Raw genomic sequence first — 20,115 nt, 5'->3', positions numbered from 1 at the left:
ACAGAAATGTGGGTGAAGGGAGATGTCAGACAGTGTAAGATATGACAAAATAAAAATTTATAAATTATCAAGGGTTTGTGAAGGAGGGGGCAGTGAGGAGGGGAAAAATGTAGAGCTGATGTCAGGGACTTATGTGGAGAGCAAATGTTCTGAGAATGATGAGGGCAATTAATACACAAATGCACTTTACACAATTGATGTACGTATGAATTGTGATAAGAGTTGTATGAGCCCCTAACTAAATGATTTTAAAAAATTAAAAGAAAAGTGGGTGAAGGGAGACATCAGACAGTGTAAGACATGACAAAATAATAATAATTTATAAATTATCAAGGATTCATGAGGGAGGGAGGGGAAAATGAGGGACTGATACCAAGGGCTTATATAGAAAGTGATTGTTTTGAGAATGATGAGGGCAACAAATGTACAAATGTGCTCGACACAATGGATATATATGGATTGCAATAAGAGTTCTATGAGCCACCAATAAAATGTTATATTGAATGATACAGAAGCATCAAGAAGATGGAAGGAATATACAGAATCACTGTACCAAATATATAAATATATATATATATATTTGTAATTTCAAATTTCATATACATGGTATGCCACTATTCCCAAAGATAGCACAGGATCAAGAACCAATGGAACCATTTGAAGAAATCCAGATTACCCTGAAAGCATTAATGAAAAACAAGGTTTTGTATTGATATAATACCAATTGGAATGTTAAAACCAGTAACTTGGAAGCAATCACTCGTCTATGTCAAGAAATTTGGAAAACAGGTACTTGGCAAACTGAGTAGAGATTTATATCTATACCCATTCAACAGAATGCAGAAATAATTGATAAGATAATATCATGTGCAAGTAAAACGTTGCTAAAGACAATTCAAGAACAACTTTAATAGTACACTGACAGGGAGCTTCCAAAAATTCAAGCTGGATTCAGGGGATTATCTGAAATGAGGAATAGTATTGCTGATGTCAGCTTGATCTTGGCTGAAAGCTGATGATACAAGAAAGATGTCTACTGGTGTTTTATTGATTATGCAAAAGCATTTGACTGTAGATCATAACAGACTGTAGATAACATTAATAAGGTGAGCATTCTAGCACCATTTGTTTTACTCATGCAGAATCTGTATATAGAAGAAAAGGCAGTTGTTCCAACAGAACAGTGGGACACTGCATGGTTTAAAATCAGGAAAGGTGTGTGTCAGGGTTGCATCCTTTCACCATCCTATTCAGTCTGTATGCTGGCCAAATAATCTTATAATCTACACTATATGAAGGAGAACACAGCATCAGGATTAAAGGAAAAAACATTAATGATCTGTGCTATTCACATGATACAACCTTGCTTGTTGAAAGCCAAGGGGACAAGAAGCCCTTACTGTTGAAGATCAAAGAATACTGCCTTAAATGTGGATTACAACTCAATGCAAAGAAAGCCAAAATTCTTGCAACTGGTCCAATATGCAACATTGTGATAAGCCAAGAAAATATAGAGGTTGTCAAGGATTTAAGTTGACTTGGATCCACATTCAATTCTTATGGAAGCATCAGTCAAGAAATCAAAGGACACAATACACAAGATTTGTTTAAAGTGTTAATAAATAAATAAAGTGCAAAGATGCAGTTAAAGGATTCAAGTTTGCCTGCTCAAACCATGGTATGTTCAATGGTTTCTTACATGTGTGTGGGCTGGACAATAGAAGAAGAAGACTACACAGGAGTTACATTTGAATTGTGGGGTTGGGGAAAGTCTTGAAAGCACTTTGGGCTGCTAGAAGAACAAATCTACTGGGGGTAGCTATCCAGTCAGAATACTACTTAGAAATGAGGACAATGAGGCTTCATCTCAAGTGCTTTATCCAGGTTATCAGAGGGTCCAGTCCCTGGAAAAGGCCATCACGCTTGGTAAAGTAAAGTGCTGGTGAATCCCAGGAAGACTCTCAAGGAGATGGATTGGCATAGTGGCTACAAGAATGTCAATGATTGTGAGGATGGTGCAGGACTGGACAGCATTGTGTTGTTTTTTTAGGGCCACTATGAGTTGGAACTAACTCAAAGTTCTCATTCCCCTAAAAAGAAATTCCATATCCCTTAGTAGTCACTCACCGATGGTTTACCTTTCTCAAGTATCCAACAACCTTCTATGTCTCTGGATTTGCCTATTTGGAATATTAGATATAAATGGAGTCATATTTGAGTCTTATGTTGTCTTTTGGGTCTGACTTCTTTCATGCATCAGACGATTTTCAAAGTTTACCCATGGTTCAGCAACAATCACAAAATCTTTCTTTCCTTTTTCTTGTGATGTACTATGCCATTATATGGATATTCCACTTTTTACCACAATTAGGATATTTATCTTTTTCGCTGTTATTAATAATACTTCCATGAACATTTGTGTATGCATTTTTGTGTGGTTATATGCTTTAAATTCTCTTAAGTATATACTTAGGAGTGGAATTACAAGGTTTCCTATCCTTTCCGGCACCTCATATAGCCATCTCTGACAGCTAATGTATGTGTCAAATAGGCTAAGTTATGATTCTCCGTGGTATGGAAAATATTAGATTGATTGCTTTTCCATATTTGATCAGCCAATAATTTGAATGGGGGAATTTCCTTGGAGCTGCGGTCTACCTCCAGTAAGAAAAAAATAAATGTTTCAACAAGTTCCATTCGTTCTGTTTGGATCCTTCATTCTTTGTAAATCTTCCCTCTGGCTGGGGACATCATCTGAAGAAGTTTTCAGCATGCCAGAGAATCGGAAGATTTTGGATGTGGCAGCCTGTGAAACACCATGAGCCAGCAGAGGCTCCAGCAGAGGCCTCCAGCCTGCCACTTGGCCTGAAAATCTCCATTTTCAGACCTTCCAGCCATGTGAGCCAGGGGAGGTCTTCACCCTGCCACCTGATTAATGAATTTGGGACTTGTCATCCCCACAACTGCATGAGACATTTCCTCACAATTGTTTGAGCCAATTCCTTGAAGCAAATTTCTCCATCTCTGTCTCTCTTGCTCTTTTTCTACAAGCTTCCCTGGTTTTGCTTCTCTAGAAAACACACTAAGACACCAAGTTGGTGGGGCGGAATTATGGTTTTCATATGTACTTCCCTAATGGCTAGTAAAGTTGAGCATGTTTTCATGGGCTTTTGAGCCATTCGTATATCTTCTTGGAGAAAGTGCTTATATAGACGCTCTGGCCTTTTAAAAATATTATTTTCAAATTTAGTTATTTGTCTTTTTCTTTGTTGAACTTCTCGGACTTTTCCCCCTAGATTATTTTTCTAGAGCAACTTGTAGAGGAAACTATTGAGTTCCAAAGTTCAGTCTTGGTTTTGGTAATGAAGTGTAACTTTATATGGGTAATAATAATATTGAAACTTTTATTCACCTTTTAACTGTATGGCAAGCAGATTGAAACTTGTATTAACTTACTACTAAGGAGAAAGCTATGGTTTGAGCCTCATACTTCTTCTGTCATCCTTAAGTTCTGCAAATCTTTGCTTCTGAGAAGCACCTGGATGTCCCTTTTTTGCCTGAGGAAGGAAGCCATCTACACCCCTACCTCCTGGGAAGCAAAAGGCAACAGAGGAAAGGCATCTAATGGTAGAAAATATCTACCCAGCCCTCATGCTTTAGTTATGTAGGACACAGTTTTGAACACGGTGCTCATCATTCCTGCAGATACATGAAAAAGGGAATCCTTTTCATTTGATCGCTATTCCTTCATGCAAAACACAATGTGGATGCTGTTTCTCATGATGAAAAAGGATGAAGCACCACAGAACAATCTGTAACGGAATATGTGTCAAGACAGTGAATCTTCTTCCTTAGACTAATTGTTAACTCAACTAAAGTGCAGAAGTATTGGGAGTGAGAGAGGCTAGAACAGTGGTTCTCAACCTTCCTGAGGCCGTGAACCTTTAATACAGTTCCTCATGTTGTGATGAACCCCCCCCCCAACCATAAAGTTATTTTTGTTGCTACTTCATAACTGTCATTTTGCTACTGTTATGAATTGGGTGATCACTGTGGAAGGGTCGTCCGATGCCCAAAGGGGTTGTGACCCACAGGCTGAGAACCGTGGCACTAGAAAGTAAGAAACAAAACCAGGAGTCTCTCCCCTCAAGGAAACAATAATAATAGAAGGCAGAATAGTGAGGAATGGCAGAAAGATCATCACCAGCCCAGTTAGTCCTACAGCTTTTGTTCCTCTAAGTTCATCCAACACAAACATTATGAAGAGAAATTGAGTTATCTTATCCCCCTCAGCAAGCTCAAATTGACTGTAAAGACTCTTGATATACATACAACACATTTATTCCTTTTCCTCCCTAGTTGTATTCCCTCGCCTTGAAAACCTAGTACAACAAACAAGGAAAGCAAAACAGTTAACAAGAAAATCACCTCTAGAACTCCTGGGGTGGTGGAACATCCATCGTGATTTCAAGGTCCCAGAATTATCCCTTTCCTCTTATCTTCCAGGTCTAAGACCTCAGGAAGGCAATGAACCACACCAGTGAGCCGATCGATGTCATTAAGGCTAAATTAAACCCACTATCATTGAGTCGATTCTGACTTAGGACCTTGTGAGAGCACGCAGAACTGCTCCTGAGGGTTTCTGAGGCTCCAAATCTTTGTGGTAGCACAAAGCTTCGTCTTTCTCCCACAGAGTGGCTGAGGGTTCGAACTGCTGACCTTGTGGCTAGCAGTCCAACATTTAATTCACATCACCACCAAGGCTTCTTTCCCTAAAATCAATATGTGTTAACTATTGTCTATCATGCCACACCTTCGTGAGCCTGAGGAAATGCCAAGGAGGCTGCATGGAACTATTCTGGAGCGGGCAGACCTGAACAGTTTAGATCTGGCCAGCCCAGCCAACAGTTCAACCACCTCCAATCAAGAATGTTCTGTGAGTGAACTTCCAACAGGTAGTGTGCAATTATGTTTACAAAACAGTTCACCTCGGCCCAAACATCAGACAAAAGCATCCTTTCACAAATGAAACCCAAACTGCAGAATCCTTTCATTGGATAACCACGAGAAATGCCACCAGCCTTCAGGGCTCCCTTTGCAGAAAACTCATGAGGGCCACAGAGGGGCGGATAATGGGGAGTCCTCGTTGTTAGACTGAGGAGGTCCAGGGCCCTCTCCTCAATAGAGAGGCAGTCACTCACCCTGTAGTAGTCGGTGCTGTACACATCCCTGGACATGCCGAAGTCCCCGATTTTCACGAGGAGGTTTTCCCCGACTAGGCAGTTCCTCGTGGCCAGGTCCCGGTGCACAAAGTGCTGGGAGGCCAGGTAGACCATGCCGGCCGCGATCTGCTGGGCAATGTGTAGCATCTGAGACTGGGTCAGCTCCGTGGGCGGGTTGCCTTCAGCCATCAGCACAGCATCAGGACCGTGCGCCCTAGGGGGACACACAGATGGTTGGAATCCCAGCTCACAGACAGGACATCTTCTATCCCATCTGCTGCTGGTGTTAAGAGACAGCCTGACTCAAGAGAGAGGTGCTTCACCCACATTTTCTCTCTGCAACCCTGAGATCCCACTGGCTCCTTTTGCCCCGACAGTCCAGAGCACGCGCACTCACTGGGTCTGAACGCTGTCCCACCATGACCCGAAAATACAGGGTTCCAGGTCTATATGAGGCTTCAGGTCCTCACCCAGACACCTGACCCCACAATGCAAGAGGATGCAGAAGTGAAAGCATAATCCAGTTAGGGGAGAAGAATGGGCCAGCCCCCTCCTAGGATCACCCCCTCCTTGCCCTCCCAGCCATACACACTGCATGTCCTAACTCTCCAGACTGCTGTTGCCATAATCATAGCTGGCAGCTAGCTTCTAGTCTTCCCTGTGCCACCTGGCCTTGGCCAAGTGAGGCTTCCAAACTCTTCTTGTCTTTCTCTCGAGTCCAATTGGCCAGGGTCCCCAAGAGTCTCGGTTTCCATATACATTCCCAAGGAGAAATGCCAGCTCCTTCTGCCCTCCCCCTCCCCTGACCTCCAGTCTCCAGTCACCCAACAGCAGCTTTTTGAAGCACAAAACCTACATTCGCTTACTGGGGACATTTTTATTCTTTACATTATTTTTAGGGTGGGAGAATTTTTTTCATTTTAATTTCTTCTAGCTTATCTATTTGGCCTTTTCCCAGCTGTGTGGTGAGCTAAGGCATATTAAGTCTGACATGTTCTTGTGGGAGGGGAGAGTCAGCTGCTTCAGGACTCTGCTGTTAATGTACAAGGTCCCTATTCAGAACTTTTGCCTGCTGGGGCTTAATCAAGGGCAATGTGCCTGGAGGTATTACTGAAACCTGAATGAAGGCTGAACATGAAAGTAGGACAAGAGGAAAGTAAAAGAAAATATAGGAAAGAACTAGGAAGCAAATAGGCATTTATAGAGGTCTAAATACAGGTATGTGCATATGTAAATAGGTAAATACATATATATGTAATGACAAGGAAATAGATCTATGTACACATATTTATATGTTAAATATTAAGGTAGCAGATGGACATTATGTCTCAACTCAAATACTCCCTCAACTTATTAGAACACTTTGTTCTAATAATCCGTCATTCTGTGATGTTCACCTTCCCCACATGATCGCTGAAGACAAAATGGGTGCATAAGCAAATGTGGTGAAGAAAGCTGATGGTACCGGGCTAACAAAAGAGGTAGTGTCTGGGGTCTTAAAGGTTTAAAGATTAACAAGCAGCCATCTATCTGAGAAGCAACAAAGCCTAGCCTGTGTAATCACAGGCATCAATGCGACCAGGTATCAGGCATCAAAGATCCAGAACAGAAAAATCATATCAATGTGAATGGGGGTAGGGGGCACAGAGCGGAGACCCAAAGCTCATCTGTAGACAATTTGACATTCCCTTACAGACGAGTCACAAGGAAGAGTCAGGGTACAGTATAGCACTGAGGAAACATACAAATTTCCTCTAGTTCTTTAAATGCTTCTCCCCTCCCCCTCCCTAATATGACCTCAATTCTACGTTACAAATCTGTCTAGATCATAGCATGTACACTGCTACAGATAGAACACAAATGAGATATCAATTTATAAATTATCAAAGATTCATGAGGGAGGGAATGTGGGGGTGGGGAGAAATGAGCTGAAACCAACGGCTCAAGTAGAAAGAATATGCTTTGAAAATAATGATGACAACATATGTACAAAGGTGTTTGACAAAATGGATGTGTGTATGGATTGTGATAAGAGCTGTAAGAACCCCCAATACATTTTTTTAAAAGAAAGAAATCCTGTACTGTTAAGCTAAAGTTGGCAGAAGTTCCCCTTATGGCCTCAGGGGGTGGTGCAGGGCAAGCAACCAAAGCACTGTGTGGCACTCTGCTAGGGCTGCTTAAAAGGCTTCTTCCCCTCAAAGGTAAGTCAGGAAGGTTGCCTGCAAGACATTTGGAAGCACTTGAGATAAATATGAAGGATTCCAAATGAATGTTAAAGTGAGTGAGCCTACCTTCAGGTAACTAGAATGCTATGAATATTTGAAAATGTGAGATCCAAAATCATCCTAGAGCACACGGAAGGTGTTGTCCCTTCCCCCAGTTTTCTTTCTAGGTTAGAACATCTCAGGCTACAGTCATGTCTCAGCCCCCTTCTACCTTCGGGCCTCCAGCCAAGAGCGATTCCCCTTTTCCTGATTCCACAGTATCTCCTAGCAGACCTTTTATTCTTGTATTCCTGGTGGTGAATGAGCACTTCCAAACTGCCCTGTCTCTCTCTCTAGTCTAATTCACAGATCCCCCAGTATTATCAGTTTCCATATGCATTCCCAAGGAAGAATACCATTGCCTTCTGTCTTCCTCCCTCTCTGACCTCCAGCTTGGTACAAGGACTGGTCATTACATATGACCATTCATTTTGAATCTCATCACTTTGATTCCCTTATTGGGGAAATTTTAATTTGTTACCTTACTTTTAGGGGGTGAGGAGCTCTGGCAGTCTTTTTTTTTTTCTATTGTCTTATGGGTTTTTACCAGCTGTGTGATGAGCGAAGGCATCTTAAGACTGGCGTGTCTCCTAGGTCCATCAGTACCCAGCCAGGACCTGGCCAAGTCTCTCATTCCCCCAGGACTGCAACATCTCCGTTAGCCAAAAATGCATTGGGACAGAATACTTGGTGAGCTTATAGGTTCCTTCTATCTCTAAATATCTGCATTTTAACACTTTGGAGGGAGGAGCTTCCTAGTTTTGCATAATGCAAGTTCTAACATCTGTCACCTCCATTCCTTGGACACCCTCTGCCTCCTTGAATGTTGGGAACAATTATTGGGAAAGTCTTTTGAGGCTTTCTTCAGCTCAAGTCTTGAAGCACTGTTGCTGAGAATCTGGAGTATTCGATTTTAATTGGAATCCTCGGCTACACACCAGCTGTGCGATGCTCGATGGATTGCATAACCTCTGTGGGCCTAGTTCCTTCATTAGCTGAACTTTCCTGAGGGCATTGGTATAAGGAATAGTGAAACCTCTCCTATAGGGCGTTTCACGGGCTTTTGTAGTAAAGACAGAGAGAAGGGTTTAAGGTAAAGTTTTCTGTTAAAATAGCATGGAGAGGTGAGAGGCAAACATGTAACCTCTGTGCATGTCTTTACAACTGGTCTGTAACTCCGTTTATATAAATACTTTGCATAAATACTTTCCTCATTAAAAAAATTAATCCAGTCTAACCATTTAAGGAGCCCTGATGGTGCTGTGAGGTAAGTGCTGGACTGCTAACCCTAAGGTTGGTGGTTCAAACCCACTAGCCACTCCGTGGGAAAAAGACAAGGCTATCTGCTCCTCTAACGATTCACAGGCTTGAAACCCCTGCATAGAGATCTATTAGTCGGGGTTGAGAATGCCTCCATTCTTTCCTTCTATGGAGTGAAATCTGACTGTGACCCCCCAACACCGAAGATGATCTGCGGTCCAACTAAGGGAACCCTGCAACACAGACTGAGAGGACCAGGGCCAGCATTAAAGGCTGGAGCATCTAGTTCAAGAAGAAAGCTCAGCTGTTCATTTTCCACAGGCTTATCTCAAACTACCTCCCCGACAATTACTCTACTCTAAGAATATGCCAGGCATAGAGGCTCCAGTGAAGAAGAAACGTTAAAAATCAGTGCAACATTCTTCTTCTGAATCAAACCCTGCCCTCCGGTTTATGCTCTGAAATGGCAGGAAGGTGGAGGCTCCCAAACGCCTTATTCCCTCTGTGATAGTGGATATGGATTGGGATAGGTGCCTGCATTTAGTTATTTCTGACATCCCACCCTACTCCCTATTACTTTTGGGGATTCAAACAGCAGAAACATCAAACCTACTGCCATCAAGTCAATTCTGACTCATGGTTACCCTCTAAAAGGTTTCTAAGGCTTTCCATCTTCATGGGAACAAACAACCAGGAGCCGCAGGAATGAAGTTAATACCATCACCCTCTGCTTTCTTTCTTCCAGGTTATCCTGCAGTTCTTGGATATACAAAATATGGCTCACCTCTTTGAGGCAAATAATTGTCAAGAGGAAAGGGAGTGGGTAACCAATTCAGGGGACTTCTGACAGGGAGGCTTCTCATGAACCTGTCTGTATCTGTTCTCTCCCGGCCGGGATTACAACCAGCATTCAACTTCACTCTTCTTGTGCCAGAAGTCAATAGCATGCATCTTTCTTTATGATTTTTTTAAACTCTCATCTCAAGAGGAAGTACTGCACAGTGGTTAAGATTATGGGCTTTGTGGCCAGGGGCTCTGGGGTCTAAATCCCAGTTGTCACTTACTAGTGGTAAAATGGAAATGATCACCATAATACTTGATATTTTTATAAATTAAATATTTTGAGTGCTTAGAAAGCATCCATAAATACTAAGCTGTGTTTTCTCTTAAAAGCCTTTTATACCTTCCCTTCATGAGAAGATAATTCTGAAGACAGCCTAAGAGGATAGACTATGGTCTCCTTGAAGTCAATGTCTTTATTTGATTCCTCACCTCTCCAGCCCATCCCACCTGGACTCCATCCATAGTCAGTGCTCAGTGCAGGGTTTGTGGGTGACTTTTTCTTTAAAGACATCTTTCTTTTATAGGGTAGTGTGTGAAACTTGGAGATTCTTGTATTGCAGCCTACATGCCAGGTCTCCTTCCAGAAAGAGGACAAATTGTATTTGCAGGATGATATCGCACCTGAAAGCCTGTTTCTCGCCTCCTGTTCTCAGAGTTAATAGATTCTGAAACTGAGCAGAGGAGGTTTCCAATCACTTCATGCCCTATGCTTGATACCAAGGGAGAATAGAATTCCTGCTCCTTCCAGAAGGCAGGAAGATGAGCTGGGCAAAGCAGTCTGTGGTCAAAGGTAAAAATATTCACACACACACACACACACACACACACACACACACCTGAGCTTACTGAGCTGTTAGTCCCATCCCAGTGAGTGCATTGGATTTACTAGGCTACAACTTGGGGAAAATATAATTTCTAATTAGGGAAGAAGCTATATTTGTCCTCTGAGCAGCTAGAGCTCAACCAACTCAGATTCTTCTCCTTGAAAAGTAAAATCAGTTGTTGATTTTCCACAGCCTATTTCAAAGCCCCTCCCCCAAAACTACTCTGCTTTAAGAATATTCCAGGTACAGAGGCTCCAGCAAAGAAGAAAAATTAGAAACACATTAAATGGGACAGGACAATGTCCTTCCCCTATCACCTGTGGGCAAGGAAAGCTTTCCCTTCAGAGGACAATGTATAAAGGGGAACATATTGAATGTAATGAATTGGCTCTGTATTCCTAATCCCACCAAGGGCTCTCTTACTTGACATTCTCTCATGGACATGACCTCCGGAAAAGCAGGATGCAGACCAGTCCTGGCAAAGGAGAACTAAAGGCCATGTGTATCCATGTAGCTAGAGACAGTAATAATGATCAAGACAATATAAACCATAGTATAACATTTCTAAAAACAGCACCACTTCCTCTAACTCATTTGCTGGAAGATTCTGAAACCGTGAGTTTAAAGAATCAGTCAGACTATGAAGGCTCACTTTTGTGGTAAACTCCCCTCTGACTCCCTAGAAACTGAGGAGGAACCAAGAGGTCTGAGTGAGGTCATCACACAGAAAGAATGACTTCCCCAGAGATTCCTACCATGATATAAAGATAAATGTGGCAGAGGGTGATGTTCATGGAGCATCTCTCATCAAAACAGTCCTCACACCAGACCTGGAAATCAATATTATTGTACACTTTACACCAATAAAGAAACTGAGACCATTGAGGCCAGTCTCGCTCAGATTTACTCAGATGACACTGCTGGAAGGAAATGGAGATGGAATTTAAATCCAGCCTGGTCAGCCTCTGGCATCTTTCCTGTTCCCCCTAAATTTTACCACTTCCCAACACATTGTAGACAACATGCTTATCTTTCAAAGTGGAGGTCTAGCTGTATTGTAAAGAGTAAGGAGGATTTAGAAAAGCGGTGTCTAGGAGGAAGTAAATTAGAGACCTTTCTGTAGGGATCCAAGTAGTTGATGGAGTTTAGGATTTAAGAGCCAGGCGTCTTGGTGGTCCTCAGTATTGGGACTTTTTTCACCATTGGTTTGTTACCTTGAAAGGACCACTTTCATTGTGACCCTGCTTAGTGAACAGCCACAACAAAAAGCAAAAGAGCTCCTGAAACATTATTTGGTTTCCTTTTCCAAAGAATAGCTGTCCCTGGAACAACATAGAACACTGATAATTCTCATTCTGAACCCCTCAAGATAACCACCAAGTTCCCCCAATTTACTAGCGATCCTTGTGGTTTCTCTTACTGAGACAGCTGATATACCCATCAGAATAATCATCAGCTGAACACGCTTGTAATCACTGATTATTTCCCATTAGCTTCTACGCTGAGAGCTTATTTTTATTCAGTCCTTATGAACACCCTGCCAGCTCAATGTGATATCAAAACAGCTAAGGGATTTATTTTTCTAAGGTCATTCTCCTAATAAATGCAGACCTGGGATCACCTTCAGCTGTAACTGGAAGACACAATTCCTGTATGCTCCATTATGCCAGGTTGTTTCCTCAATATTACTTAATACAAGAGATGATATTCTGAGAGTATCTTTACTCTTTGCTTTCCCTCCATGCTATGCTCACTCTATATTTTCCCCCATTTGCTCTACCTTGTGGTGCTCCCCAACCCCTATAACACCACCTTAAAGAGAGGCTTCCTGAGAAGACACTAGTGAGCTGAGACTCAACCAGTCAATGCTATAAGTACAAGGGACAGGAACCCCATGCAGGAACCTAAAGACTCTCTTTTACATCCAATATGTTCTCTTCCTTATCTTGGCTGAGAGTTGGAGTTCTTCTAATGATCCTGCTTGTTACAAATAAGCAGGAATGAAGCAGTTCCTCTTCTGATGATCTTAAGTTATTTTCCAGAAGACAATTTCCCTTTAACCCTGAATTAATGCTCTTCTCTTTGGTTAATCCTAGTCCTCTGAGTTCTTGCCAAATATTTACCATTTTCCTATTGAAGTTTTGCTTTTTAGACTCCCCTCTCTACACATAGATCCTCTGGCAGACTGTGCTAGAGGTTATTCTTTTGACCCTCAAATAAAGTCCAAGTGCCTTAACCTGATCTTTAAGGTCCTCATCAATTAATATTTTGCTTCCTTTCATATCTCTTCCTCTAGAGCTTTCCTGGATCAAGGACTGTAGACTTAGTCTTGTGTACTTTTGCTATGTTATCATGTAGGACCATTCCTTGGATAAAGTTATCATGCTTGGTACAGTAGGAAAAAAAAGAGGAGGGCCTTCCATGAGACAGACTGACAACACTATAGTTGCAAAACTGGGATCGGGATCAAACATAACTAGAAATGTGAGGATGATGAAGAACCAGGCAGTGTTTCACTATTTTGTACATAGGGTCACTGTGAGTTGGAACTGACTCAGTGGCACCTACCAACATAAGAATACCAAGTGTCTACCTACCTTTCTCAACTTCCAGAGAAACCCCTCAGGACCAATAACGAGAGTAGCGATACCAGGAGGAGAAAGGGGAAGGTGGACTGGGGAGGGGGAACCAATCACAATGATCTACATATACCTCCCTCCCTGGGGGACAGATAACAGAATACTGGGTGAAGGGAGACATCAGTCAGTGTAAGACATGAAAAAAATTATAAATTATCCAAGTTTGTGATGGAGGGAGGGTGGGGAAGGGAGGAGGGAAAATGAGCTGATACCAAGGGCTCAAGTAGAAAGAAAATGTTTTTAAAATAACGATGGCAACAAATGTACAAATGTGGTTGACACTGTGTATGTGTTTATTGTGATAAGAGTTGTATGAGCCCCCAATAAAATGAAGGGGAAAAAAGAAACTGTTTCTAACTTTAGCCATACTTCTACTTCTAAATTTAACCACATTTCTAATCCAATCCCCCTCTACTCTATGCTGTCTCACCTCAAGGGTTGCCTACTTTAGTATGCTATATGGTCAATTTTTTCCTTCCTATTTCTGGACCAGAGATTCCTATTCCTTCAAAGCTTAGACTCTTCACCTGTCACCTTGATATTACTTTCAAGACCTTTTAAATTAATATAGAACCCCTTTAATCTCTCTATCATTGTTCTTGTATGCAGTTGAGTTCTCCAATCTAAGATGAAAACTTTCTCTTGCACCCATTGTGGCTTTGAATATATTCTTATTGTGCTAAAATTCTTGAAATAGTTTATATTTCTTGCTTCCACATATTCACCTCTCATTCATTCCCTGCACAGCTTGTATTTGACTGTCTTTCTCTCCACTACCCTGAATCTATGCTGGCCCTTTCATCCTTGGGAGAGAGTTCTTTTTCAAAGGATGGTAACTCTTTCTTTAAACTCATGCCCTTCGTTACCATGATACCATCGTAGCTGAATTCTTCTGCCTCTGAGGATTCTCTTCTCTCTCCTGCATTTCATCCTCTGCTTCCCTTCGAGATGCCAATAGGCCTCAGAGTCCTCTCCTTTCTTCTCTTTTCTTCCCATTCTACTCTTAAGAAAATACCCCCAAACCAGTAACTGACCAGTCCTCACAATTCTATCACATGACCTAATTCTGAGCTCCATATTCATACTCTCATTTCCCGCCTGAGCATTTCCATCAGGTTTTGTCTGTGGCATCACAAACTCCTCCTGCTGAAAGCAGAGCTTATTTGCCCTATACATAAACATGTTGCTCCCTTTTGCCTTCCCGTTAACAAATAACGTCACCATCAGTAAAAAATGTCACATTCAAGATTGGCAGTATCATCAAGTGGCCCTTTCACCCAAGTCCTTCAATCTCTTTTTTCATAGACTTTGTGTCCACCTCCTCATCCCTACCTTCCTCTTCCAGCTAGGGCATGTGCTTCAAGAAGATTACGTATGGGCCGTTTGCGTCACCCCTTCTCTCGGTGCCCTTTCTCTGTGCTTCTCCAGCCCCTGTTTCAAACCGCGTGCCTGGCAAGTTGCTTGTCTGCTTGAAAAGCTCTGTGAAATCTGCTTTGCCCACAAAATGAAACACAAAGATAGAACTAACTCACCTTATGGACTACAGCCTGCTTTTCTAGCCTCCCTCCTTCCCAGAGAGTCCCCACTCCCCCTTCCCCTACCCCCACCTACTGGTCCATTCCATAATCTGAAAATGCTAATCTCTCTATTCTCCTGTGACCAAGTCTTTCACTGTGACCTCGGTGGAACTCACCTTTTGTTCTTTCCTTTGTTTTGAATAACATCCATCCTTCTCTTATCTACTTGGCAAACTCCTACAGATCCTCTATGGCCCTTCTCATATATACATGCCACATGTCACTTAATACAAAAACCTGTATATTTTATCATTTTGTGTCCTTAAGTTTCCCCCTCCCCTTTTAAATGGCTGTACCCTCCACCCCAACCCTAATAGAACTGTGATAGCCTCAAGGGAGTTCTGTAGGTCATTTCCTTCTAAATCACAATAACAAATGATCAATAAGACATCTTAAATCAAGCTGAATGATTAGACTCATATTTTTTTGGTTAAAAATAAAAACTTAGTTTGGTAAAGAAGCATAAGTGATGTGATGACGTTCATTTCTTTCACACAATGTTGTTGCAGAGTTTGCATGAGGGAAGGGTCTAGGATCCCCTTTATCCTCCCCAGGAATACCCCATGCTCATCCTCAGGCTGTGTGAGTGAGGAAATCCTGTTCCCTCTTTGGGCCACCTCCCACCTGCCCCTGTACCTGAGGAACTTATTGAGGTCCCCATGCTTCATGTACTCGAAGACCATGATGAGTGGGTCACCCTCCACGCAGACACCATAGAACTTGACGATATGCTCGTGCTGGAGGTTGGTCAGAAGCTCAGCTTCCCGGTGGAAGTCCTTGCGTGCATTGTCACTGGCATCCTTCAAGGTCTGGGGAGGAGGGTCAGAGAATGAGAAAAGCACACATTTTAAGTCGAAGTCTTCCAAAGGAAGGTGTCATCAAGGAGGAATCATTTGCATCCCTAAAACTCGGGAAGTAGGCCCATGGGTCACACCAAGGTCAATTGGCATAACACAATCCACAAAGACATGGTTCTACATCCTATTTTGGTGGGGCGTGACTAGGGGCACTCGCAACCGTCTAAGGAACAGCCATTCGTTTCTCCCTATCCGGATCAAAGACAAGTGATGAAAATTGAAGACTCATAAATATCATGAACGCAATGGCCTCACAGATCAAGTGAGCCTCAGCTCTGTGACCCTGAGAAGAGAAGAACTAAACAGTGTCTGACGGCGAGGTGAGGTGAATGCACTCAGCTTTTAACAGAGAGACTAGAGGTTTGAAAACAGCCAGAAGGACCTCAGAAGAGATGCCTGGCAATACAATGGAAAAGCAGGCATTGAAAACCTACGAGCACAATTCCATTTGTCAACACGAGGTCTCCATGAATTGTAACAGTCTCAGTGACCGTTGAATGTTGGTTCTGAACTTAATCATTGCCATGAACTTTTCCCAATTCTAACGCCTGTTTTGCTTTCTGTGATGTTGAGGTATCTCATCTTGGTTCATATAACATAACATCCATTAAACGTTATGTTATGGAAATATTCAGTGAAAACAAGAGTGTAAAGGACCCACAGGTGCCCACTGTCCAGCAGTAACCATGATCCTTTTGACATTTAAAAACTGCTTCCAGCTTGTGCCCACACCCACTGCTAACTCAGAAAACATCTCTGTCCAGTAAACTTGAAGAAGACAGATTCCCAGGTCATACTGGCTGGTCTTTGGACCCTTTAGTTCTCTGGTCACTGCCAGCATGGCAAAGCTGGCAATTGTGGATGCCATGTACATATACTAAACACATGTCCCATGCCACTCACTGAACCTGAGCTGTGATGGCAACAGAGAAGAAACCAACACAGAGCCAGACCTCAGGTGTATACGGGCAAATAGAGATATAAATCAAAGATGTCCATAATTATCATTCAAGCACACACATACAAAAGCAATGTTCGTGATCTGCCATCCCTGCATGATCTCTTGCCTTGCCTCTCTTTAAACCTGCAATCCCACCCTACAAGATATGTGCAGCTGCCCAAATGATATGGGGCCAGGGGTCACCAGCTTTGTGCATGCTCTTCCTTTCATGATGTTAGCAGGCATGGTCACCTGGTGCATAGGCAAGATAATGATCCCCAAAGATATTCATAGCCTAATTTTCCAAACATGTGACATGTGAATTACCTGACATGGTGAAAAGGACTTTGCAGGTGTGATAAGCTTAAGGATCTTGAGATGGGGAGGTCATCTGGGATTATTCAGGTGGATACATGGTCCTTAATGACAGGAAGGCAGTAGAGCTGTCCGAGTTAGATATAGTAAATACAAGGATAGGAGCAGAGGTCAGACCAAAGAGAAGATGTTATGGTGCTGTCTTGTATGATGGAAGAAAGGATCATGAGCCAATTACTAGGGAAAAGACAAGGAAATGAATTGTCTATTTTGTCTAGAATCTGGGGAGAGCAAGTAATAGGTCCTCCCCTGCAGACTCCAAGGAAAGGATAGCTGGTGACACCCTGACTTTACTGTTGTCGTTAGCTGCTGTTGAGTCCACTCAAGTAAGGAATAAAGGCAGGAAAAAACACATGGCAGAGGCACACTAAGTTGGCAGGGAAGGACTGCCCATGCACTCTTTCCTGGAGAGCTGGTCCTGCATTGCTAAGTTCCCTTTCCATTCAAATAACAAAGTCTACAGTGGTGACAGCCAAACAGAAAGAGTTCTAGCTTAGAGTTGAAGATCGGGGTTCAAATTCTGACTCATTTCTAGACTTCTCTGAACTCTCAGAATTTCTTTTTTTCTTTTTTTTTTTTTTTTGTTTGGGAATACCTTTATTTCTTCTTTTTTTTTTTTCTTCTTTTACATTTTATTAGGGACTCCAACAACTCTTACCACAATCCATACATATACATACATCAATTGTACAAAGCACACCCATACACTCCCTGTCCCAATCACTCTCAAGGCATTTGCTCTTCACCTAAGCCCCTTGCATCAGGTCCTCCTTTTCCCCCCCCCTCCCTCCCTTTTCCCCCCTCCCTCATATGCCCTTGGTAATTTATACCTCGTTATTTTGTCATATCTTGCCCTATTCGGGGTCTCCCTTCCCCCCTTCTCTGCTGTCCCTCTCCCAGGGAAGAGGTCACATGTGGCTCCTTGTAATCGGTTCCCCCTTTCCAACCCACTCACCCTCCACTCTCCCAGCATCGTCCCTCACGCCCTTGGTCCTGGAGGTATCATCCACCCTGGATTCCCTGTATCTCCAACCCTCATATGTACCAGTGTACAGCCTCTGTCCTATCCAGCCCTGCAAGTACAATGAGAGTAGCAATAACACTCACATCACAGGGTCATTGGGAGGATTGCAGAACACTCTGTAAGTAGAGATCCCTGAGTGAGAGGGGAATTTTGGTGACCTGAATTTGAAATTGCAGCCAGCCCAGCATGCACTTTGCTCAGACAAGGATTCTAAATGCTTAACAAAGGGCAGACCAGCAGTGAGGCTGTGCATGGAGTGAGTTTAGCAGTGTGTTCTCAGAGAGTCAATCCTATAACTAGAAGAACTGCTTGAAGTCACTCTCTTCTGCCATTGAGACAATTCTGATTCACTGAGGCCTTAATGGACAGAGTGAAACTGCTCCTTAGGGTTCCCAAGCCTGTCAACTTTCACAGAAGCAGCCAGCCTCATGTTCTGCCTCAGAGGGGCTGGTGGGTTGGCAGCTCAAAGCTGATCTCACAGTGCCACCAGGGCTCCTTGCTGAAATCCAGTAGAGCTTATTACTTCAGCGTATATGTTAACAGTAAGTTGACCCTGTAAGTCAGTATCACAAGGAAGGAGCGCATTCTAGAAGAGATATTTTTTCTAAATGTCAGCAATGTAGGGCTGACACTGTTGGGTAAATGTTAACCTACAAATCATTGTTTCCAACCCCCAAGCCATTACTCAGAAGAAAGATGAATGTGCTCCCATTGATAATTTACAGTCTCAGAAACCCTGTATAGAGTCACCATGAGTCAGAATTGACCTGATGGCAGTGGGGAATCAGCACCCTAGTGGCGTTGTTGGGTAACGATTGGATTGTTAACCGTAAGGTCTCTGTTTGGAACCTTCTATGGGAGAAACATGGAACTGTGTGTTCCCCTAGAGATTTACCAGGTCTGGAAAACCTATCAGTTGTAATCAACTCATTGGCAGTGGGCTTGATTGGGTTTGGGTTAATGCATGATCACTCAAGAATGTTGTATCATGTAAATACATACTCTATCTACAAGCTTATTGTAGTGGCTTGCATTTTGCTTTGATCTATCCAAACAGCAGCATGGTCAACCATGGCAGACTCATTTCAGGGAGTTTCCAGTCTATGGCTAGGAAGAACATTTGCGTGGCCCATTTCTGAAAATGAGCCAATGACAACCCAACAGATCACAATAGAATATTGTCCAATATTTTGTGACCCTCCTAGATTGGAAGACAGTGGCTGTAAAAATGGATTTGAGTGCATGGTGAGGTTGGTGTAGGACAAGGCAATGCCTTATTTCTCCTGTAAATTGGTTTTCATGAATTAGATTCAACTTTATGGCAAATAACAACAAAATGGGGTGTGTGTGTGTATGTGTGTGTGTGTGTACACTGGGGTGCACAAGACAGGAATAAAGGGCAATAGAATAGAGGGGTAGAATGGAAGAAAAACAGGAGCTTTCTTTTGGGGGAACAAGCCTAAAAGAATTAACAATAAGCACATAGTTCTACTTTCTAAAATAATATGGAAAGAAATATGACTTACATGCAGTGTCAAAATCTGTGCTTCAAACATTCTTTTGAGATTTAAAAATGGAAATTTGATTTCCAATGGCATTTCACAACTGTGTCTCACAACTCAGCCCTTAGCCTTATGTGCCCATCCATTTCTATGTGCTGGGTCTAATTATATTTTAAGAGATTCAGCAAACAGGACAATAATGAGTTGGGTACAATAATCTTCTGAATTCAGCACTCTAGAGATGGACTTATAAGGATAGAATCATAGCCAGATAGAAATCTGAAGCTGGAAAATCTTGGTATTAACCTTCATTTAGAAAAATTATTCCTACTTTAGTAGCATGGCTAATTGTCATTTCCTCAATTAAGTGAAGATTGCTTAGCCTTTTGAGTTTCCCTTGAGAACCATGCACTATGGCTGTGGATATGGGGTGGCAGCCTCTCGCAGTAACAATCTCCTCCACTTGAGTTTCATTTTGACAGGCATATTTGCCCCATACATTGAACGTTGCTCTTTTCTTATTTCTGTGTCTGCTTTGTAGCTTTGTTTATTCTGATTCTGGGTGAGTTTCCTGACACTCTGAAGCTGTCATCTTTTCTGAAGCCATTTTCAAGGGAGCAGTCTCATCTAGAGCGACAGTGAGACTCAGCTGGGAGTCCGCACTGATGCCAAGGGAGAACAACATTGTCGCCTAAGGTAGACTTTAGCAAAGAACCAAGAAACGAGTGGAGGTGAAAGACAAGGAGGAAAAAAATAAATTAAAAAGGGAAATCAATATATATTTGAAA

The 20,115-nt window shown here is 42.4% G+C and overlaps 1 protein-coding gene across 1 annotated transcript in view; it reads right to left on the bottom strand.

The window, feature by feature from the left end:
• NTRK2 (neurotrophic receptor tyrosine kinase 2) overlaps positions 1-20,115 on the bottom strand; it is a 494,743-nt gene that overhangs the window by 105,729 nt on the left and 368,899 nt on the right. Inside the window, exons 16-17 of the mRNA XM_075549850.1 lie at positions 15,266-15,438; positions 5,202-5,436 (exon numbers count right to left, since the gene is read on the bottom strand). Of these exons, the coding sequence (XP_075405965.1) occupies positions 5,202-5,436; positions 15,266-15,438 (408 nt within the window). The remainder of the gene's footprint in view (positions 1-5,201; positions 5,437-15,265; positions 15,439-20,115) is intronic.

Source organism: Tenrec ecaudatus, chromosome 5 (genome assembly GCF_050624435.1).
Source record: "Tenrec ecaudatus isolate mTenEca1 chromosome 5, mTenEca1.hap1, whole genome shotgun sequence".
NCBI classification, from domain to species: Eukaryota; Metazoa; Chordata; class Mammalia; order Afrosoricida; family Tenrecidae; genus Tenrec; species Tenrec ecaudatus.
Note: the sequence above shows the minus strand (reverse complement) of the source record. Positions and strands in the feature narration are given on the sequence as shown.